The sequence below is a fragment of the Hydra vulgaris genome, chromosome 03 (assembly GCF_038396675.1).
Source record: "Hydra vulgaris chromosome 03, alternate assembly HydraT2T_AEP".
NCBI lineage: Eukaryota > Metazoa > Cnidaria > Hydrozoa > Anthoathecata > Hydridae > Hydra > Hydra vulgaris.
Window position 1 is genome coordinate 38,230,001 of NC_088922.1, and position 25,718 is coordinate 38,255,718.

Sequence of the window (25,718 nt, forward strand, 5' to 3'; positions counted from 1 at the left end):
GTTCTCCTTATTTAAGTCACTTGGTACATGTGTTTACTCATTCCATTATCAAAATATCAATTAAATAGTGTTCATGTTGTAAAATACCATTCATGATGGAAAATGCTTAAGTTTGGTTTAATTTGGTAAAATGCCATTCCAAAATAAAAAATACCAATATTCACAATGTAAAATGACAAGATAAATTTTACTGTGGTAACATCTAGTTAAAAATGCCAATTACAAAAAAAATGACATTGAAAAATACCATGATTGATTTTATTATTATTGTTATTATTATTAATACTATAATTACTGTTAATGTCATTATTACCATCATTATTATAAACTACATAAATTACCTCAAAGTTTATGTTTTTTTGAGCTAACAATAACTCAGTAGCATATTGATTTCCTCTCATAACAGCATAATGAAGAGGGGTAGATTCATAAAAATCTCTGGCATTTATATCCGGCTTTTGATCTAAAAGATACTTGAGAATAGAATCTTCTTTAAATGTGTCTTGATTTGTTAAATTCTTTGATTCTTCTTTGTTTAAGTTATTTTCTTTACAGAGTTCATCTAAAAAATGAATAGACTTTTCTATGCCTAACTCATTTAGTTTATCTTTTAAAGAAATTGATTTCATCAATATCTCTGATGAAGCAGAAATTTTTACATATGGTAAAATAAGAGCATCAACATTTTTTATAAAAACCATTTCGCTTTGAGTGAGTTCATCGTGTATCATAACAACTTTCATTTTTGATTTGGTTTCTACATGCTCATAGGTATTGCAATGATATTTTTCATGATCGAAATCTTTATTTAACTTTAAAAGTTTTTTATCAGCTTGCTCAATATCCATTTTAGAGCTACAAGGAAGACTGGTGCATATCTCTAATGAACTATTTAATATGTTCTTATTTTGTGTAGTAGAGCTTAAATTTTGCAGTTTTTTTTTGCTGTTTTTAAAAGCAATTTTAGCACTTTTGAAAATTGATGTGTTGCTTGTACTACTTAATTTATTAATCTTAAAATGAAAATTGTATTTTTTACTAGGAGTTGTTTCTTTTTCAACTTCAGGTTTAAAATTTTGAAGTTTCTTGTTATCAATGATGTATCTTGATGCATAATGCAATGGACTTGCATTGTATTCACCTTTAATGTTCACATCTAAATTTAAAAAAAAAAACATCAACAAAGAAGAATATATATATATATATATATATATATATATATATATATATATATATATATATATATATATATATATATATATATATATATATATGTATATATATGTATATGTAAGTGTATATATATATGAATAAAGAAAATATCTTTATATTATCATGTATAATATTTAATACTTGAAAGAGTGCTCATTAGAAAAACTAGAGCTATATAATATATATGTTACTGTTACCCGCAGTACCAGGAATTAGCTAAATGCTAATGTTTATACTATAATTTAATATTACAACTCTGAGTTTCATGTGTTATCACAATCATCAGGCAAGTAGTAAAAGTTTAATTTTGCTACCTTTTTATAACCATATATTCATAATGGTATATATAACATATATATACCATTATATATATATATATATATATATATATATATATATATATATATATATATATATATATATATATATATATATATATATATATATATATATATATGTATGTATATATATATATATATATATATACATATATATATGTATATATATATGCATATATATAAAATAATTTTTAATGCTTTCAACAAGTATAGTGTTTAATGTTTTTAAAAGAACAGAGCAATAATAAATTAGTAATATATATATATATATATATACATATATATACATATACTATATATATATATATATATATATATATATATATATATATATATATATATATATATATATATACTAAAGCGTGTATAGACCATCAAATGCTTACTAGTTTTGCATACCTTTATAGCATACAGCTTTTTTAGAAAAGAAGAATCTATTTTTTTTTTTTTTGTAAAGTTATTGTTTGAAAGTTAAATATTCAAATATAATTATTTCCAAACTTTTTGTTTGTTAGTTTGTTTTACTATAAAAAAGAGAAGTAAGTAAGTCATGTCCAGCATAAAGTGTGCTAATATATCGAAATGGTTTACAAAATTTGTAAAGTAAATCTAAAAATTTTATTGTTAACTAATAATTAATTTAATTTTTATTATATTTTAACATTAAGTATTTTCTAAGATTTATGTAAAACATAAATTTTTACAAAACTTGCTATATAACAAAATTTTAATGTTGTAAAACTTTGTTTGCTGTTTTAAATCTACATTAACTTTCAGATATTAAATGTAATATGTATCAGATAATCGATATCATTGTCATGCTGTCTAACACCTTTTACTTATATTCTACAAAGTTTTTATAATTTCTTTCTATTTATTATTTTTTAGGCTAAATGAACAAGAGGACCCATATCCAAAATCGAATAACTTTAAGAAACCTCATAATTCACAATGGGTTTAACAGACACTATCTATACTTTTGACCAACCTAATCAGCTTAGAAATTTCATCTTCCCAACAAGTATGTTTGGAAATGATCGGAAGCAAAGATCATTCATCATATCCTAGTTCAATTGGTTCCCATGGCTACGTTATAGCCAAGATAAAAATGCTAGATTCTGCTTTTACTTGCATTGCTGCTTTAAGAAAAAATACGATATCATTGACAAAAGTTGAAGATGTTCTTACCTACAGCGGCTCTTGAAACCCCAAAAAAAAAGCACTTGAATCCAGGAGAGGGTTTTGATATTAAAGATTTTTCAAAACATAAGTTATTTAGCCTAACAAGCTTTGCCACTTAAAGGAAACCGGAGCAATCAAGAAAAATGTGAAATCAACTTCAACTTTTACCAGTTACTTTTACTTTGCAGTGAGGATGACAAAAAACTGACTTCGTGATTTGAAAAGAAATGGTATGGTCAGGAATAGGGTGCAATTACATGTCATTCTTAACTTAAAACTATTCAATGTCATTCAGACATTTCACACTATTCCCCCATGTCATTCTCAAGCCTAAAACTATGACTTAGTTGGAAACTTAGCTGAAACTTATAGGGCCTTATTCTGGCCCTGGTCAAACAAACTAAAGAATAAAAATTATGATTATTTTTATAACTGACATAAATGATAGCTTAAAAAACTTTTAGCACTTTTATCATATGTATAAAGTTTTACAATAGGTAATAAATTTTACCATAGGCATTAAATTTAAAAAAATACTAATACAATCTAATATATATTACACATATTCACAGAAATTTCCAAAGGAAAAAAATATAGTACAATTTTTGCACAAAAACAATAATAACCAATTAGAAAAATTACTTGCTCCATTTTCAACAAGGAGTTTAACTATAGAAATATGTCCATAGCGAACAGCATAATGAAGTGCAGATGTTTGTTCATCATCTTTAGTGTTAATTTTTTTTTTGTCTTTACCATATAAGTTTATATATTTTTTCACAATATCATATTGACCGTCACGAGCTGCCTAAAAAAACACAAACACACATAAATATATATATACATATATATATATATATATATATATATATATATATATATATATATATATATATATATATATATATATATATATATATATATATAAACATTATATTAAGGTAAAATTCAAAATTAATAATTTTTTTCAACTAAAATCAAAGCAAAAACTATACCATAAGTTTAAATTAAAATAAATTATGTAAGTCTATGATTTTTATAAAATTTAAACACCCAAAAATGATTCATTCTATAAATATCATTTTAAAAAGATATTGTTAACCATTATCAATTTATTCAAAATGTTTAAAGTTCGAATCCCCCTAAAAACTTGAGTTGGCATTTAATGTCATAAAAAAGCGTGAAACTGTCAAAAGTTTATACACACATTTTTTATACAATTTTGCAAAAAAACGGTACAAAACAAAACAAAATTTTCTTGTTTCGTGAAAAATATGGTAAAAATCCAAACAATAATTTCTTGTTTTGTAAAAACCAAGACAAACAAGAAATGCCAGTTTTTATAATAACTTTTAAAATAACTTTCGAAAAATATTTTTGAAGGTTATTAAAGAAGTAGGATATTTTTAGGAGAAATCAAATTTTTAAACAATAAATTAATTAGTTTTGCAGAATACTGAAAGTTAACATAATCTTGCATTTAGTAGGTTCTCTCGTTTATATAATAGAGTTTGAAATATTTTATTGAAACAAAGATTGCAAACTCTTGATGCAAGTTTATATACATATAAATATATAATTTATGTCTAGATGAACTAAAAGTTAACAAATTATTACAGTAAAACTTACCTACAGTGGACAACTTCTTTGTTATCATTTTTTATTGAATTATAACGTCATATACGTTTGCAAATTTTCTTAGATGTGTTAAACCTTATGAAAATGATGCTATTGCATTGCTTTGTTAAGATACTTTTTAGTTAAACTTTCGTTTACAAAATATTAAGATAGTAAGTATTAAACGCGCATTTACTCTGCTTGAATGTTAAAGTTATTGTATTGCTCGGGGGTGTGGGAATCGTGAAATATCTGTTTGGGGCGTGGAATAATGAAATGTTCCGTAAAAACAAATATGAAACCAAACAAGTTTATTTTGTTTCGTAAATAACAATACGAAATGAAACAAAATTTTCTTGTTTCGTGAAAATACGGTATGAAACGAAACAAGCAATACTTGTTTTGTAAAAATATGATACAAAACGATATGATATTTTTTTGTTTTGTAAACAAAAAAATATCATATCGTTTTGTATCATATAACGTAAGCTTGACTTTTAAAAACTTAGTTGTTCAATTTCTATATAATGATTGATTTTTATCCCTTGACAGGCTTTCATTTAAAGCATTTATGCTTAAAAAGCTAGCCTATATACAAAATATAATTAAAAGCTAGCCTATATACAAAAGATATTTCTTACTTATTTCTCATGTAATGCTAAAGTTTAACCTGATTGATTTTAAATTTTAGTGCAACTATTATAATATAATGTTCAATAACAAATTTTACTTTTCCAACAGAATTATTGATTTTTAAACCTAAAAAGTATTTATTCAACCTTTTTATTTTATTTTTCTAGAAAATAAAATTTCTTGTAAACATTAAAAATATGTACAAAGCATACATTAAAGTTGTTAAAATAACACAAGTTATTTTAACAACTCGGGCATATGTCAATCATTTTGCTAAAAAAAAAAACTTGCTGATAAAAAATAAACTAAATCTTGTTCTTTTTTCCTAAAATCTTTAAAAAATTTAGTTTACTATTTAAATAATTATTATTTGCAAAACTTTTAGTAGGTATTCAAGTATTAAAACAAAATCTTTTAAAAGAACATTTGATAACATTATTATATAATAACATTCCTACATTGTTTTGAATATATATATATATATATATATATATATATATATATATATATATATATATATATATATATATATATATATATATATATATATATATATATATATATATATATGTATGTATAGTAATTGGACAAACACCTTTTTGGTTATATTTTTACATCGAGTTAACATTTTTAAATGAAATTTTGCATAAGCATGTTAAATTATACTACAATTATGAAAAAGAAAATAAAAATCCAAATTTGGGAGTAATTACTTAAAATTTTAATAAAAGAATGGAAATGATTGGCTCAAAAGTAATTGGACACACTAAATATGTTGTTTAAAAAAAAAACTTTCTCAACAAAGGATAAATTTTCAGCATTTTTTATGAAGATTGCTGTTGAATAATATATATGTTACATAATGTGATATTCTGTTACATAATGTATATAATCTGTGCATAATCCTAGTACTTCATCGGTAAACCTTTTGCCGCAACAACAGCATTACATCTATGTGGCATTGAGTCAAAAAAATTAATTAAAACATCATTTGGTATTTCCTCCCAAGTGCGCTTAATCAACTCAAACAAATCATGCTGATTAGATGGTTTCCGAACACTAATTTTTCTCTCAATATGTTCCTAAAGATGTTCGATTGGGCTCAGGTCCAGAGATTGTGAAGGCCATTCCGAGAGACAAACTTTTTTTTGAACCAAAAATTCCATGACTAGCTTGAAAGTGTGTTTTGGATCGTTGTCGAGTTGGAAAGTCCAACACAACATTTTGTCTTTTGCATGTGGCAGCATTATATCTTATTATTCCTTTATACATGTTTTGGTCCATAATGCCTTGAACTCGATAGTTTGGACCTACTCCATAGTAGGTCCAAACACAGCTAAAACATGACCAAACCATTACTGAACAACCACCAACTTGGTACTTAATATCATTTCGAAGACCTATTGGACAAACATATTTAATACCATCAGAACCAAGCATATTAAACTTTGACTCATCACTCCAAAGTATTTTCGACCATTGGTTGTCCAATTTAGATGTTCTTTAGCAAATTTTAACTGTGCTCTACAATTTTTTGCAGAAACAAAAGGTTTTTTAACAGGACGACGGCCAAAAAGGTTGTTTTGTTATAAGTGACACTTTACTGTTGCATAAGAGCAAGAAATTTGATGTGACTGTGTAAATTCTCTATGAATGTCTTTAGCACTCTTGCGCGGAGAATCTGTCTTTGACAATCTTACTACAACATTATCTTGGCAAAAAGTTGTTGATTTCAGGCATCCTGACTTTGTTGAAACTTGGAAGTGACTCAGTTGTTGAAAAACATTTAATGCATAAATAATACTTGATAAGATATATACTAAAAAAAACTTTTAAATATTTTAACAGACAAATCATTTTTTTGATTTAATCTTTAAATTTATGATTTTTTTTTTAAGTGTACGATTATATATATATATATATATATATATATTTATATATATATATATATATATATATATATATATATATATATATATATATATATATATATATATATATATATATATATATATAAACATATGTATATATATAAGCCTTGGCAAGAAGTGAAGCTTGAGGTCTTGCTCTCCCCCACACTCCCCTAAATTGGTTTAAAATTGCTCCCAAATTACTTTATTAATTGTGTTAATGACAATATGGTTAAGATAGCAAAATTAAAATTACACTAAATTAAAAAAAGCTGTTTATATGAAGAGCTTGCATGGCTCACCATGTTTAGGAGAGCTTTCTGTTTATTCATTGAAAAAATTACTTAATAAATTTTATTAAATACCTGTTACTAACATATTACATAATATAAAAACTGCTACAAATTAATTTAGTATTATTTTAATTTAGAATTTTTGATTTTTCATTTTATTTACAATAATATGGTTTTCTTTTATAAACAACTTAGCGAACTTGACCATAGTGTCATTTATGTTATCCTGATATTGACTGTTACAAAAACTTTATAATTTTTAATCGATATCTAAAAATAAAGAAAAAAATAGTTTTTTTTTGGTTTTTTTTCTTATACTTTTGCGAGAGCCATAAATCGCTCACATAAACCACTTTTAGGGAAGTGTGGGTGAGAGAAATATATGTATATACTATTATAAATTATTTTTAAAAAAGTATGAAGAAAAAAAAGTAAGATGTCTATTTTTATCAGTAGAACATGAATGATTAATGAAGAAAACACTGAGATGCTTAGAACAGTAATGTTTTTTAAAAAAAGACATTTTGAAATCTCTACTAACCTGAAAATTAAATTCTAAAGTTTAAAAAAATCTAATTACTAATTTATGAAAATCGCACATTTTTTCTTGCATCTTTTATAGGTATAGCTAATAATATATATTAATAATAGTATATTAATAAAATGAAATTTTATTCATATACTAGTAATAAAATAACACAAGAGATAAGCATTTTTGCGGGTGTTTTTGATATGCAGATAAAAAAGCTCATCGATAAACTAAAATTGATTACGCTTTAGTAATAGCTTAAGTTTAACACTATGTTTTGTATCATATCATAAATACAACAGAAAAACAATAATCAATATGGTTGTTGTTTTTAAAATTTTCTAGAAAAATTGTTAAAAACAACAATGCATTTGATCAAATTATTTAAACTCTGTTTTAATAGAATTTAAAAACTTATTAGAAATATTAGATTGCTTTTTTATTGAAACAACTTATTATTTTATAAATACTATTTTGTGTTGCGTTTCTTTTTTTTATCATACTTAAAAAGTAATGAACGAACTTTTTAATATTTTCTAATCTGAAAAGCTGAAAAGTTTAAAAATTGCACTGAAATAACTTCAAGCAAAAAAGTAGGTAATTATAAGATAAGACTTTGGTAATTAAAACTTGAATGAATGACTTCAATACTTTTAAAATTGTTGTTGTGTTGCATAATTCAAATTTAAACAAACAAATTTTTATTACTGTTTATTAAAAAAGTTTTAATTTAAGTTTTAAGTTTTAAGATTTTAAGTTAAAAACGCAATTATAAAAATATTGTCTATTAAAAATTATATTTTATTTTTGAAAAGTTTTTAATTAAAAATATAAAATTTAAATAGGTTTTTAAAAATTACTAAAGCTCTTCAGTTCTTCTCTTTAGTTAATGTAAGAATTTCATTAAAAAACATTTTTAAAAAACTGTTAAAAACAACTATTGTTTTTTTCACTCTTCTTACACAGGTCATTTGAACTTGTCAAAGTTTACTTAAAAAAAATAATAATGTCAAAACATTTGAAAAAAATCTTCCATTATGAACTTTTTTTACCTTAACGACACTCACAAAAACATAACATTGAATAAAATTTTTTTTTTTTATCATTGCATACTTGTGTATTTATATAATACTTAAAGCAATATTTTATTTTTATTTTCAGATGCATAATACTCATTTTGTTTATGTAAATAAAATTCGTCTAAACCTAAAAAACATTAAATATTGCTGTTGAAAAAAAAAATTGTAAATTCTCACTAATATAAAGTTATATTAAACAACATTAAGTCATTATCTTATATAAACATATATAAACATATATATATATATATATATATATATATATATATATATATATATATATATATATATATATATATATATATATATATATATATATATATATATATATATACATATATATATATATATATATATAGAACCCTTAGATGTTGTCCGAAAGTTTTTTCCATATTTTGTTGACAAAAAGTAAAAAGTAAAATGCAAGAATTTTTTTTTTTTAATAATGATAGACTGCCTGCCCCAACCAAACCCTCAGTCGATGTAGCAGCACTCCCTTGCGGGTCAGGCTATTTGTCAGTCAATGTAGCAGCACTCCCTTGCGAGTCAGGCTATTTGTCAGTCGATGTAGCAGCACTCCCTTGCGAGTCAGGCTATTTGTCAGTCGATGTAGCAGCACTCCCTTGCAAGTCAGGCTATAAGATAGTCGATGTAGCAACACTCCGCGCATGATTTACAGTAAAAATAATAAAAATAAAAACATTTTATTAAAAAAAATAAAAATAAAAACATTGTTTATATTGTTAAAAACATTCAGAATAATTTAAAAACATTCAGAATGTTTTTAAAAACATTCTGGTCAATTAAATTTGCGTTTTTTTGGTTTTTTTATATAACAATTAATTTGTAATTAAATTAATGGTTTTGACTTTCGTCCAACACGAAAATGTTGGACGAAAGTCAAAAGTAATTAAAAGTGACGTATGTGTTGGCGTAAGAATCACTTTTTTCCTTCCGCTCTTCCCAAAGACAACAAACTATAGATCTATATATATATATATATATATATATATATATATATATATATATATATATATATATATATATATATATATATATATATATATATATATATATATATATATATATATATATACAATTCGTTATTATCAGTTAGAACCTCACCAATTAAAATTCATAAAGTTGCAAAACATCAACAAGTTATAACAGAAAAAAGAAAATTAGCCTAAGTCTACTCAAAAATGGAAGAAAGAGTAGCAAGTATTTATGGAATACATATAAATATATTTGGTGTAACCCTAACTTTTTCAGCCATTCTAATGAGAAAAAAAAAAAGATCTTAATCAATTTATATCACAATATGCATAAGGTACATCTTGGAAGCTTTTATTCCTTCTGGAATAAAAGTTTGGAAGCTTTTATTACTTTTCTTCAATTTTAAGTCAAGCCTCATTCTACTCCACATTTTTCAACATTAATCACTTTTTTCATCTTTTTTACGAGAACATCTTAAGAACTAATGTCTATTTATTATAGCAAGAAACCAATTAAAAATTCCTGTCTGATATTAAGCTCTGTTATTCTCAGTTTGACTAAATCTTGTATCTTACCTCAGATGTTAGGTTCTAAAGACTTTTGGTTAGTCTCTAACAGTGTTATTAACTAAAGTCTAACATTCTCTAAATCATGGGTCTGATCTTTTTACTTCTCCCCAGAATAAAGCATAGTTATTTGCAAAGAAATCTTACTCTAATTTGACCCTTGAATATAATGGCCATACTGTTCCTGAGAGTTCAACAGATCAACCCATTGTTAAACATCAAAATCACTCTGGCTTTCAATACTAAAACTAATTCTCAATTAAACACTTCTACAGTTTGTGCTACAGACAAGATTTCAATCATAGTCTTGAAAAAGTGCTCTCCAAAACTTTCTGCAATTCTTTCTTAACTATTAAAAAGTACTAAATAAGTGGTTCCAATTTTTCAAAACTCTTACTCTCAGACAAAGTCTTAAAGCACATTGTAAATGTAACTAGACCTGCTTTACCTGCCAAGCTTGAGCCAGTCTCCTATTGTTGTAAGGTTGCATATCTTTCTTTTTTCTGTAAATACAATCATGGTCAATGCTCAAACGAGCTATCATATCTACAACGATAACCAAAACTCATTCTTGTTTGGCTATTCATTCAACAAGTTGCATCCTTTTACTATATCTGTCCTTTTATGCTTTAAAAACTTTTATTAATCAAGTTTTTTGCCTTGAACATCAAAAAAAACCTTATAATTTTTACCCACCTTCATGTTTTCCTTTTTTATACAATATACGACTTTTTAAGTCTTTATTTATACATTTCCAAGTATTTTAACTTATTCTCTATTTTAAAAAAACTCATAACTTAATAGAGGTTGCTTGCAATCTTGTTGGATGTAAATTCGAGTTTAAAAATATATAAATGTATGCCAATATTTAATAAAAACTAAATGTAAGCATAAAATTACTATATAATAAGTATTTTAAATTTTGTTCTAGTCCCAGCTATCAACTCCTGCAAAATCTTATAATTTTACTGGGACCGGGTTTTTTAAAAAGTCTCAATTTTTAGCTGGGGCCAGGGCCCCGACTAAAAATGTCACATTTTGCAAGTCACTTACTAATATACATCCATATGCTCATAGAAGTGTTGAATGTCTAGGTGTTGATAGCTTAAAAGGATTTTATAAGGAATTAAGTGAGATTGATGATGAATTAAGTGGACTGATGAGAAGTTAAGTGAGATTGATTAAGAAAAAAAAATTCAATTTAATTAATGAGAAAGTACTGATATATCATAATTAATTACTTGGACAGTTACCATATTGGAATATAAACATAGATAACGTATATATAGAATTATCAGGCCTTCGCGTAAGCAGCGTGCGGTCGCACGCCTTATATGACCATGCATATAATATTTTCTTTTGACAACTTGGCCACGACTCTTTGCAAGTTTTGACAAAAAAGCGCTTTTAAAAAATGCGCTAAAAAAAAACAAAGCAAATGTAAATGTGATTTTTACTTTAATTGATTCCATAATTACAATTAAACTGCTACAAAGTTTCCTGATAATAAAAGGCGATCATTAAAAAAAATATTCAGACTAAAGTTTAAGGTAAAATGAGAACAGAAGCTGTAAAAATAATTACAAACCGTTTTATCATGGAAATATAATTTCTGATAAAAAATTATTTAATAAAAAAAAAGCATTAACCTTGAAACAATCGCATTTGCCAACAATTTTTTAACTATCCCAGGGCGCGAAATCGTTTTTTTTTAATGAACATTGACTTGCGTATCTTTATTTATTGACGAACGTCAATAAATAAATTTAAGAGATTTTTGTCAAATAAGGGAGTTTTATTTTCAAATAATTTTTATTCTAGTTAATAAGTTATTAAATACATCAAAGATGCTTGGTAAATTTTTTCAATTTTTTTTTTTTTACACATTTGCAAAATTATTGATAAATGCACAATAAAAAAAACTTTTTAAAGTGTTTTTAATATGTAAACAAACATTACTTTACTTTAAGGAAAATAAGAAAATTTAAAAAAAAAGGTATGCAAAACTTTATTTATAATGAATTCATTTGCTTTAAACTTTTTATGTAATTGCTAATTACATAAAAGAAACCGTGCTTAAACATTACAATTGCTTTCTTTAATAAAAGAAAGCAATCGAAATGTTTAAGCACGGTTTCTTTTGAATTTTTTGCAAAAGCATTCATTTTAAGTAAAATTTTGGATGTTTTGTGAGCGCATGCAAAAACCATGCTACTTCATTCTATAGCGTACTTAGTAATTTTACTTAAAAGCAACACTTTTGAAAAAAGTAATTATGTTTTGCCATTTTTTTAAAAAGTCTCTGAAATTAATTGTTTTTTTATTTTAAATATGTGTTTTTTATAATAAATAAAAAACTATCAATCGAAAATTATTTTGAAAAAAATTGCAAAAGTAATGCGTTCGTTTTGAATAATCTCAATCAAATGCCAATGTTTGCATAAGCAAAATTTAACAAGCGTGTTTTAACAAACGCGCGCACGTTTGTCGATTTGTCGCACCCTCTATCATTTTAACTTTTTAATAAAGTTAAAAATTTTATTAAAATTCATGGCACTTTTAAACACCCTAAGTTACTAATGTTTTAAACATCGATTTCTAAAAAAAAAAAAAAAAATCTGAGATGGGGGGGGGGGGAGGGGCATGACCTTTCCTTACTATGGATCCGCCCTTATATTAGCCGATTTATTCATGGGAGGGAATAATAAAAATTGATAGAGCTGTGATAATTTTTTAATTTTCGCTTACAATTAAGTTTACATTAAACAATAAATGTTTTAATTTTCTCTGGTTTCTCTACTATTTATTTTGTTATTCTTTAAAATTTTTATTTTTTTGTTTAATTTTTGTTAATTTAGTTTAATTTTTTTTTTTTTTAATTTTATTTTCTTTTAAGTTTATGGGTTATTGATTTTAATTTAAGTTTGTTTTGTTTTTTTAGTGTCTTTTTTAAAAGCGAAAATTGTCAAAACTTCCAAAGAGCCGTGGACAAGTTATCAAAACAAAGTTTTATATGCGCTGTCATTTAAGACATGCTATCGCACGCCTCGTACGAAAAGGCCTGGGTTACATATAACATACTAGCTGTCCGGACCCATAAAATACAGGTCTTGATAAATCTATTCCACGCCGACCTTCTCTATACTTATTCTTTACTTGAATATATTTTAGTAAGTGGCAGAAAAAGAACTATACACATATAGAAAAACTATACTTATTGTTTACTTTTAAAAGCTATGAAAAAAAAATTTTTTAATTAATTTTGAAAATTTTTGAATGTTTCGGTAGCTGTTGCAAGAATTGCTATTTATCAATGGATTGGATATTAGTAACCATCTAAATAATATTTAGAATACCCGCTTGAAATGCGTTAATTATTTGCCATCAGTTTAAAAAATTTCAAAAAACATGAGATGACTTAAACATGTAGAATAACAGACTTACCATGACCTGTATACTGGTCATGATAAGTCTATTTCAATCCGATCATTTTAATAATTTCAAAAAATTTATTCAAAAAATTTTAAAAAAGAGCAAAATATAAAAATCTTTGTTTTGAGTTAACTATTTATATTCAATACTTTATAACTTCTATAAAAAACAGAACAAAAAAAAACAGGGAGGGATCTTTTTTCCTTAAATAAGATTTTCTTCAAAAGCATTTTACTTTGTATTTTAGAAAAATCGAAAAAGATTAAATAAAAAATAAAAAATCACCGGCGGAAGGAATCGAATCTGGACTTTCTGCATTAGGAACCCTGCATGCTAACCACTCGGCCACTCAGGCATATAAAATATCGAAAATTTTAAAATTATATAACAAATAAAAAACTTTAAAATACGGAAATTAGTGTTACAGATCAAATCTTAAGGAGATGTTGCCAAAATGCAACTTTTAAGTGAAAGTAAAACTATAAAACTTGATATATGTTTTAATATGTTTTTATCTTTACATAATTTGAAGTTTGCGTAAGTTAGATATTTACATACACTTTTGTTGACTTTTCTTATAAAAAAAAGTGCTTCTACTCATTTTCGCTATTATTCTAGAAGAGAATTGTGTCAAAAATTGTATTTTATATTTGTTTTCTGAAATTATTTTCTCTCTCTATCTTTCTGAAATTATGTCATTTAAATTTGTGTTTTCTCATACATTTTTTTCTCACTTATCTCTTTTGTTCTTACTCATCTCACCGTTTCTCACTTATCTTATCCGCTCATTCTCTCTCTTTTTTTTGTTTTTGTTAGTCTTACTCTTTTAATATTTTTGTTCTGACTCGAATTTTTTTAATATAATTGTCCCTTTACTTTTTGCTTTATTACTTGTATTATTGTAGTTTATTCTCTTTATTACTTCCTTGTCTTAATATTTTTTTATTTAGGAGTCACTCCATTGACTAGTTTTTAACTATATGAGTGACACTGAACCTAATTTTATAAATTATAATTATATTTATATTTATTTATGGTTAAATAAAGTGATAAAAAAATAATAATAATAAAATAAAGAACTAGTTATTTCTTACACTTCAATTAACTTCACATATATATATATATATATATATATATATATATATATATATATATATATATATATATATATATATATATATATATATATATATATATATAATGTAAATGCTTAACTCTATATTTAAAAGAGCTTAAAAATAGTTTAGGTTACATTGAATGTATTATACTGGCAGAATGTATTATACTGAAACTAACTCTCAGTTTTTAATAAAAGATAAAATAAGTGTTTACAAAGTGTCTTGCACTACTTTGTATAAGTATCTTCAAGATAAAAGATACGATTATAAAGGTATCTTGAAGATACAATATAATTAGATGAGATAATTTCAGAAAGTATCTTGAAGATACAATATAAAAAAGTATCTTCTAAAGATACTTTTTCAAGATATTTTGTTTTTGACCCAACAACCAAGTACTTCCTTAGCTTATCATGTTGGACTGTTAGCTTTGCTTAGAACCTTGTACTTGACTGTCACTGCGGTTACAAACATACAATGAGTTATTTGTCACAATCACTGAGTTACTGACTCACTGTATTCAATAAAATTAATAATCATATTATATATGATTATCATAATAACCTGATCAATTATTAATTATAATTCATTGCAAATTACAATCATTGATAAATGATCACTAATCAAAATTTAATTATTAATGTAACCTAAATTGATAGAATGAAAGCTGCCAATAGTAAGGGTTGATATTTGACCAGGGTCGGAGTTTGATAAAATATAGCCGAAGCCGGGGCTGGGTTTGTGACCAACACTGCATAAACACTTATACATCCTATATATTTTAGTATATATTTTTTATTCAAAATTCATGTCATATTTGTATATATGTAAATCCATGTCATACTTTGTTTATATATACAGTGGTGGCCAAAAGTATGGAAACTTTTCAAAAATGCTTTTTATTTATTTATAAAAAATGCAACACTTACTAAATATTATCCATATGTTTATTGAAGTCGTAATACAACTTTTTAATAAATAAAACTTTTTTTTTTATTAACATATACAAAAAAAAATTAAATTTTTAAATTAGGCCTGGTCATAAGTATGGAAACTTGACCATTTTAAATGTTCCCTTGCAAACAATAATCTACCCATCTTATTTTTCTTAGAAATTAACGGTTTTTTGAAAGCCACTCTTCCAAATAAGCCAGCATCATTTAACCTTCTACGAACTGTCCTGTCAAATAATAAAACTTCATGCTGTTCCAAGATTTCTTCTTTTATATCCTTTGCTGACTTTCTAGGATCTTTTGCAGAAGTATTTTTTATAACTTTATCCAATCTTTTTGTTGTTTTTCTTGGTCTTCCAGGTTTCATTTTCACTTTCACAGTTCCCCTTTCTTTGAATTTTTTAATAATTTTTGAAACTGTACCTTTTGGAACTTGAAAATTTCGAGAAATATCAATTGGTTTATTACCGTTTTTAAAACACTCAACTATTTTATTTTTAATATCACTAGAATAATATTTTCGCGGTGCCATACTGATTAATATAAAAGTAAACTATGATGAACTAACAAAGATGTCAATTCTAACATGTTTTAATTCTAAATGATAAGATTTGTTTATGTTTAATGACAAGTTTGAACAAGTTTCCATACTTTTGTCCAATCGAAATTAAGAAATATTAGTATGTAAAAAAATGTCTTAGAAAAGACAAGTTCAAACTTGTAGTATATATAAAGTAGACTATTGCAAGTACACTCAGGTTAAATAATTTTGGTTTTATTTGATACAAATTAAAAAAAATGTAACTTTAAAAAAGTTTCCATACTTTTGGCCACCACTGTGTATATATATATATATATATATATATATATATATATATATATATATATATATATATATATATATATATAAGCTTTTATAGCATGAAGGGTATATATATATATATATATATATATATATATATATATATATATATATATATATATATATATATATATATATATATATATATATAAATATATATATATATATATATAAATATATATATATATATATATATAAATATGTATATATATATAAATATATATATATATAAATATATATATATAAATATATATATATAAATATATATATACATGTATGTATATATATATGTATATATATATATATATGTATAGATATATACAATATATACACATATATACATATATATATACATATATAAATATATATATATATATATGTATATATATATGTATAGATATATACATATATATATATATATATACATATATATATATATATATATATATATATATATATATATATATATATATATATATATATATATATATATATATATATACATATACCCTTCATGCTATAAAAACTTTTACCATTTTCTAGCTTTTTAAACTATCCTCTTTTTTTCTTGGAAGTAAATTAGAGTTTAAAAATGTATAAATATATGCAAGTATTTAATATAAATATATGTATTTAAAGGTTGCTCGAGTCTAGATCATTTGCCTGTGCTTGTGATCCATTGTCAAAATTGCTTTGCAGCTTTGATTTGCTATATTCTTGTAGTTTAAACAAAATAACTTCTTTAGTAAAAATAACTTTTATCATTTTTCAAGCACAAGATATTTATACAACTTTTGATTGCAATAAAAGAAAAATTAACTTAAATTTCTATTCAAGTTAATTTTTTAATAATAGTTCGGACATTTTTAACTATAGAAAGGATTGAGTTTCTTATTATTGATGGGATCATAATGTATACTGCCTTCATTATTTATAACTATACTAGGCTCAGTTAGGTGTTTGTTTATTTAGTCACAGTGTGCTAATGTAACTGAAGAGTTATATGGTGTAAGGTGGTATCATGAAATTCTGCAACATTATCGGATACCAAAACCTCTGGAACTCCATTCTTGAAAAAACACTTTAAAGTACTTTAAAGCCTTTACTGTGGCAGCATCACAGTTATTTACCTTAATAACTTCAGGCCATCCAGAAAAAGAATCTACTAGAATTAAAAACAGTTCGACACCCTGTAGGCATGATCCATATACACTCTACACCAAGGTTTATTTTCATTTGGCAATGTATGTAGCATCCTCTCTTTCTTCACCATTATCTCGGCACATTTTCCACAGTTTTTCATATATTCTTCAACATCTTGACAGTAGCCAGGCCACCAAGCGTCCAACTTTAATCTACACTGAGTTTGCATTGTGTCACAATGTATGTCATCATGGACTGATTTGATAAACTTCCTTCTCATTGTTTTAGGAGGTACAATGAGATCACCATTACATACTATTCCCTTTTAAATAGTCAATTTATTCCTAATAGATTTATAAGGACTTTCTGCTACAAAGCAGAATTTTTCCAATTATTTTTGCTAATTCTGGTTTTGATATCTATCAATACTCTATGATTTTTTGTTTCTTTTATTACTTGCTCAAGATTCACGATATCTGACTCGACTAAGTATATAAAGGTTTCCCAATACTTTTCTTCATCTTGTGGTAGAAAAGATAATCTTGATAATACATCAGCATAAGGATTGTTTTCTCCCTTCTTATAGCTTGTTTTGTAGTCAAATGCACCATTTGTAGGGCCCATTTTAAAATTCTAGCAGATGTCACTTTAGACAGTTCTTTATTACAATTAAATATAAACTCTAATGGTCTGTGATCTGATTGTGATAATAGCTGATCGTTATGAAACTTTATTTATAAAATTCTAGTCATAATATTATTAAAGTTAATTGATGTAATTAATTAGTCAAGTCATAAGATATTTTTGTATATAACTATGCCCTTGAAAATTTTTGTTTCTGTATAAAAGTTGTAAATAGAATTTAATAAAAAGAATCAAAAATAAAAGTAAAACAAAGTTGTCGTATTAACAAGCTATTTCGGCAGTATGGCATCTATGGCCAAAGTGATTGGAAAATTTGATTGGTCTGGAGATGTTGTAGTGTGGCTGAAAAAGATCTACTAGATGCATTTGCAGTCGATGGTTTTCAAGCTTATGAGCAGTTCAGAGATCAGAGATTCAATTTAAATGTCCTACCCAACAAAAAATGCCTAGCTCTGTGAGTAGACCATAAAATAGCCAATGCTTCTCTCTCGATATTAGAATATCTTGTCTCAGCGTCTGATAAAGTTCGTAAGAGATACAATACAGGATGACCATTTTGCAAAAGTATTCCAGATATAGCATTTTCACTAGCATCAGTTGTTAATTCTAGATCTTGGGTAATGTCATAAACCTTTACCACAGGTTCTTCGCAAAGATTCTTTTTTAGCATCTCAACTGCATGTTGATGTTCTTTCCTTCACTATCATCTTGACACATACATCATCTTGAAATATAATCATATTAGGAATAGTATCACCAACAACAAACTCTATTTCTCTTTGGAATATTGACTTGCATTTTTTATTCCAAACGGTAAACATGTTCATTTTAACAATCGATAGGAGTATTAACTGTTGTTATTTCTTGTACCTCTTTTTATCTCATTTGATGATAAGCCCCTTGAGATCAATTTTAGCAAAATATTTCATTCCTGCCATTTTATAAAATACAGTCTCAATATTTAGAATAGGGTACGAATCTGAGCATATCTTTTGGTTCACACCTATTTTGTAACCTGCATATATACAAATCTCCATCTGTTTTCTAACAACCACAAGTGGTGATGCCCATTTGCTCCCACCAGGAGAAATTCTATGGAGCAACCCTTGCTGTATCATTTCACTAAATTTATCTATCACTAGTGGTCTTATATGAAGAGGAAGAGGTCAAGATTCAAAACAAGTTGGTTGTATGCCAGTATATTTGTTTAATAGTTAATTAAATGCTCATGAACAATAGTTTTATACTATTAACTAATTTTGTTGCATTAATACATCCATGCCAATTAAACGATGATTTTTTGCACAGTCTGCAACAATAATTTGTATATTTATTTTTGGTTCAGTTTCCAAAGTTGCCTAAAATTTGCTTAGGACTTTAATAATTGTACAAGTAAATTGTTTTAGACAGAGATAACACTTTTGTAATTTAGATTTAGACATTAGTTCCCAAAAATTTTTAGAAATGATTGTGACCTGACTTCCAGTTTCAACTTGCATTTTTTTATTGCCATCATTTATTTTTACATAAATCTCTGAATTTGCACCATTCATGTTAATGGAATATACACTAGCATAATCGTTCTCTAATTCTTCTACTTTTTTTTCATGCCTTATGTTTGCTTTGCATACATTTTTAGAGAGATTCAATTTTCCACATTTTTTACAACTTTTCCCAAATGCTGGGCACTTTCTAGGTAGGTGTTGAAGGCTACAATATTTGTATTTAATTGTTTTTTCTTTATTTTTATCGATATAATTAACTAAAGGGAGGTCTTTTATTCCTAGAATCGCCTCTGACTATACCACAATGAAATCACTAAAGTAATTGATATTCCAGATGTATATGATATTTTAAGTGCAGTAGATAAAAGTTTGCAGAAAATTATTGATTTATATTGCTTTTGATTAACGAAAAAATGCCAGTATTTTAAAATCCAGCTATAGCGAACAAGGTTCAGTATACCTATACTTTTTAATTAATTTAAAAAAATTTCTTTATCTAATTGATTGTATTTAGTTGATGCGTAATACTTGCTTAGCATTTTCTTATAGGCTTTTTCAATATGATAATAGGCATTTATTAAATAATGAAAACAAATATTTATTTTGTGCATTCAAGATAATAAAGAGCTGGGTTTACAACTTGTAAATGCCTCGAGTCACATCTCTAATCTCTTTAGAGTTGTTGAATAGTATTTAACCATTTCATCTATAATTGTTATCAAAAAATGACTCTTGTTTTTATCATTTAATTTAAGAGCAATATTTAGGACCTATGTAACCAAAAAAACAGCATAAGACTAAATAAGAATTTTAATAATAATAATTAATAGTTATGTAAAGTTTTGTTTTTTATTTTTAAAAATTACAGAAGTTTTTAACTAGCATATGAAAAAGATACATCGTTCCTAAAATGTTTAAAAAAAACAAAAACTGGAAAAGTACCTGATGAAATGTCAAAGACAAGGTTGCACCAAACAAACTATTTCTTTTTTGCATTGAGTTGTGAATAGTTGGCAAAAATAAGTTCATAATATGTTGTTGGGCAAAGTCTGGAAAAACTTGACGCTCGTGCAATTTTTTCATTTTTATTTCTTCGTGCATTTTTTTGTTTGTTATTGCTAGATATAAAATGACTTATCTTCTACAGAACCAAAAACAATTTAGATAAATTCACTAATGGTCTTTAAGACCATTTTGATTCAAGACTGTCTTGAATCAAAATAAATACAAAAATTAAAAAATGGTCAATAAACAAGTACATAAGTAGCATAAACAAGTACATAAATAGCAATAAACAAGTACATAAGTAAGCATACATATTATAATTATGTAATATACCATTCATATACACATATACGTAGCAATACATGTTTTAGCATACATATACGTAATTAAATATAAATGTATTACTAGTAATGCAACTAACTATTTGCAATAAAATATCTAATTCTAATTCCTACTACGCAATATAATATATCAAATATCATTTAAAAAATATATTATATTATAAATAGTAGTATATCATATATATGTAATACTATTTCATTTCCTTACATTAAATTAAAAAAATTATTAAATTCTGTTAATGCTTTTTTTAAAATAAAAGTACTTTTTTAATTTGTCAGCAAAATGTAGTGACGTTTTTACGGCATTAATTAGGCATTAATTTTAATGGCTAATTATTAATTTCGAACATTAATTTTAGCGGCTATTTATTTCGAAAAAAAATTACAGTAAATCCGAGGTTTTAAGTTTTTTTTAAAACACAGACCAGAAATCATACTATTTTGTGAGAAATGTAACATTTACTGATTTATACCTGCCCCAACGCAAACCCTCAGCCTATGTAGCAGCATCCCCTTGCATGTTCAACCTAAATCATTCGAGGTAGCAGCACTCACTTACATTTTCTCATTATATCAATATAATGGTCTTCATTTTTTAGAGCTAAAGAATCTCATTTTGAGTCATACTATCTTCTACAAACTCAAACTTTAGCTATCTTTATTATACACTGAATTTTATAAAATTCAGTATAATAATATAAATGTAGACCGTGGGATTAGCCTATGTCGCTGTAGCCGCAATGTAAGGCTCTAGGAAATTATGACTTAATGAAGTTCTAGTCAACTTTAACCGGGAAATTAGAACTTTGAATAGACATTTCTCTAATTCGATGGCGCAAATGATTTCTCAGCTTCAAGAAGAGGCCAATAAGGACAAAATTGTAAACAAACTATATTCGTACTAAATAAAAATGTCTTATTTTAACTCTAGCATTATCAGAATAATATTGAAAATAAGTGGAAGAGGGAAGTATTACTGTATATCATTGTATAGAAATTCATTTTATAATAACAATATAAAAAAATTAATATCGGTCTGTTTTCATCTCCCGAACCAAGAGAAAAAACTCGATGTTCACAAAGCTTGGTGTAACAAAATATGTTAATCTAGACGTTAAGAAGGTGCAGATAATTTTGAAATAATGAAACACGCTAAAAAGCAGGAGTTTGACTTTAGGCCTTAGGAGATAAAAATTAGATGCAGTAAAATATCTTAAAAAAAGAAATGAAATTTAAAGCTTGTGTTCATTTAAGACAACACAAGAAAAATTACCTTGAAAATCTCCATGTAAAAGGTCAAAATAGCCAGAGTTCACGACTACGTTAAGCAATAAAAAACTTTATACATTACTGGATTTCACAAATAGTTAAAACTGTAAAAACTGTAAGCTGTTGCCATCCGAAAAAAACAATCGTTTAAAAAAGATTAGTAGTAGTTTATGAAAACTAATAGAGCTTGCCTGAAGAATATAAATTTTAAAAATAATCAACGACCAATTGAAAAATAATATTGTTAGTTACAAAAAAGATGATAAATGTTTTAACTCGTTGACTGGCATGAGATAAGAAATTTTTGGCATTTTATTTTAATATTTAAATCCTAGAAATGAACGTGAAAGTATGAAGTATTATCATCCTGAACATCATTCTAAATAAAAGTTACCCAAAGAATTGTTTACATATCCTTCATATTTTACATGTCTGGTTATAGGTGAAACATGATTGACCAACTATCAATTGACCAACTATTCTTGTTATTAACATGGCTAAGACCTTTTTAATTTAAATTTTACTTCCTGGTTAAAGACACCAAAATCTATTGTGTCAAGATCTTATTATATGGTTAAATTTGATATAGCTTAAACTTGGTACAATACTATTTTAGTCTAATTTATATTACCAAAAGCTTAGCATGTCGTAATGTTTCAAATAGACTTATCCTAAAACAAAAGTTATTATTGACTGTTTTGAATTGGTTTGTCAAAGAAATTCAAGCCTTACAGTTCAAAGTAGTTTGTTTTCCCATTTATCTTATACCATTTTATCTTTAAAGGATTAGTTGGAATTGCTTTTTTTGGTACAATAACATTTTGTTAGTGAACTACTTGTTGGTTCTATTTCTAATATTGAAATAGTTAATGTTGCTTAAATTTGCTTAAGCCTTTTGTTATAACACGTAATGAAAGAAATCAACTATAACACAAAGAAGTTATAGAAAGTCAAACAATTGCAGCTTTACAAACTCATGTAGAATGTCCCATTTTTACTTTATAGATCCTCTTATAAAACTGTAAAAATACATGAAATGAACTATTTATTATTGAGATAAAATACATTTTTTATAAAAATACTCCAACTTATCTACAACATCTAAATAATCACATTTATCAAAATTAATGTTTACAATAATAATTCCACTATAAGTCATTTCATAAACAAACATATCTATAAACAAACATTGATTCAGTCCAAATAAACTTATTGCTATTTGGACTTGTGCATAATAGCCAAATGAGTGATTCTTCTTGAGAAATAGTTTCCCGGCAAATTATATATATATATATATATACATATATATATATATATATATATATATATATATATATATATATATATATATATATATATATATATATATATATATATATTCCTAGAACAAAGTCCATCTGTATATATTCCTAGAACAAGTCCATCTGGACTAGCACCATAACAAGGAATGCATGGTTAATCTTATAATCCAGTTTCAACAATTTTATTATGATTTAATATGTCTTTGACATTTGTGAATTTTTTATTGTCTTCTGTAAATTGTTTTACCAAAAATTCAAAGTTGTTTTTTTTAATAGATAAACAGAAAAATTAGTAACTAATACCCCGTTCATACTGACGATAAAACACGTTTTAATTGTCGTATTTTAAACGCGTTTTACATTTTACTATTCTCATCAAATTTAAAATTGGTTTTAATTAAAACACGCAACGTTAAAAGTTGTTTTAATAAAACAACGTCGCGAGGTTGTTTTAATTGCGTTTTATTACCCTGAACTGTTTTTAAATGGCGGAGGAAAAAGCTGTTGCTGAAGAAAAAGTTAAATCTAGAAAGAGAGCTAGACATTGGGATGATGAGGAAACAAAAATACTAATTAGTAAATGGTCAGAAGATAATATCCAAGAAAAGTTGAAGTCATGCACAAGGTTTTGTTTTGTTTTTTTCAGTTAAGTTGGATCAAATTGAAATAACTTGTTAAATAAAATCAAACCACTCGTTACTAAATAGTTTAAATAAATCACAAATAGACAAGAAGTGATTACGAATTACATTAATATTGAATAAACAAGGAAATGAATGTTTATAAATTGTACTTTTTACAACAAGATATTTATTTCTCTTTGATAGTTAGCACAATATATATATATATATATATATATATATATATATATATATATATATATATATATATATATATATATATATATATATATATATAACTTCATATTTTTTGGATTTTAGAAAAGGAAAAATTTGGGAGGAAATTTTGCTATTCTTGCAAGCTTCTGGATATGAAGACAGAGATAAAGAGATGTGTAAAACAAGAATTCACACATTGACAAGTGCATATCGCAATTATATTGATAATAAACGAAATACAAGTGGGACTGGTCCTTCCAAAAAACCATCCTGCTTTGATGAAATTGATAAGGTTCTTAGTGACAAACCAACCACATTACCAACTTTTTTGAAAAGTTCCTCAGGCATGAATGTTATTATTGAAAAAACTGCAGAAGTGAATAATTTTAATAATTGTGTTAATGAGTTAGTAAACTGTGAACATATAGACATTGAAACTACTCCGTCAAGTTCTAAATCTGAAGAGTTGGTAAAAAAAGATAATAGTTTTTACTTTAAAAAATCCAAAAAGAAAAAATCAAGAAGTGAGGTAATGTTTGAACAATTAAATGCCACTGTTAATAAATTTATGACCTCTCAGGCTGATATTGATCATAAAATTTTAGAAAGTATTTTAGAAAACCACAAACAAGAAGAATCATGTGTTATATTAAAAGTTCGTCAAGTTGAAGATTTATATTTTATTGAAATAGAACTTTCATTGGCAGATTTGACACTAGAAAAACTTACTTGCACAATAAAAGAGGAATTTTCAGTTCAAGATAATGCATCTTTATTGATTACCAAGTTACCAAATGTACTTATCCGAAATGATAAGGATGTTAAACGTCTTAAAAGTGGGACTGAGATAGAGTTTTTAATTATGATTAAAAAAATGTGAAGCAATTTCTTTGTTTTGTTATTTTTTTCTCAAAATAAAATAAACCATGCCTTTTACAACATTGTTTGAA

At 25.4% G+C, this 25,718-nt stretch overlaps 2 protein-coding genes across 3 annotated transcripts in view; one reads left to right on the forward strand and one right to left on the reverse strand.

Moving 5' to 3' along the window:
- LOC101235431 (transient receptor potential cation channel subfamily A member 1) overlaps positions 1-21,225 on the reverse strand; it is a 107,796-nt gene extending 86,571 nt beyond the window's left edge. The window contains exons 1-3 of one of the 2 annotated variants that reach the window (XM_065793135.1): positions 20,956-21,225; positions 3,379-3,540; positions 342-1,156 (exon numbers count right to left, since the gene is read on the reverse strand). In XM_065793135.1, the coding sequence (XP_065649207.1) occupies positions 342-848 (507 nt within the window). In that variant the 5' untranslated portion in view covers positions 849-1,156; positions 3,379-3,540; positions 20,956-21,225. Of the gene's footprint in view, positions 1-341; positions 1,157-3,374; positions 3,541-20,955 lie in introns of both variants that reach the window. The other variant, XM_065793134.1, reaches the window with a different exon arrangement.
- A 3,011-nt stretch (positions 21,226-24,236) lies between these two features.
- LOC136078130 (uncharacterized) lies at positions 24,237-25,653 on the forward strand. The gene is made up of 2 exons (XM_065793136.1): positions 24,237-24,554; positions 24,871-25,653. Exons 1-2 carry the CDS (start codon positions 24,415-24,417, stop codon positions 25,646-25,648), a joined length of 918 nt encoding a protein of 305 aa, XP_065649208.1. The 5' UTR covers positions 24,237-24,414; the 3' UTR covers positions 25,649-25,653.
- The last annotated feature ends 65 nt before the right edge of the window (positions 25,654-25,718 follow it).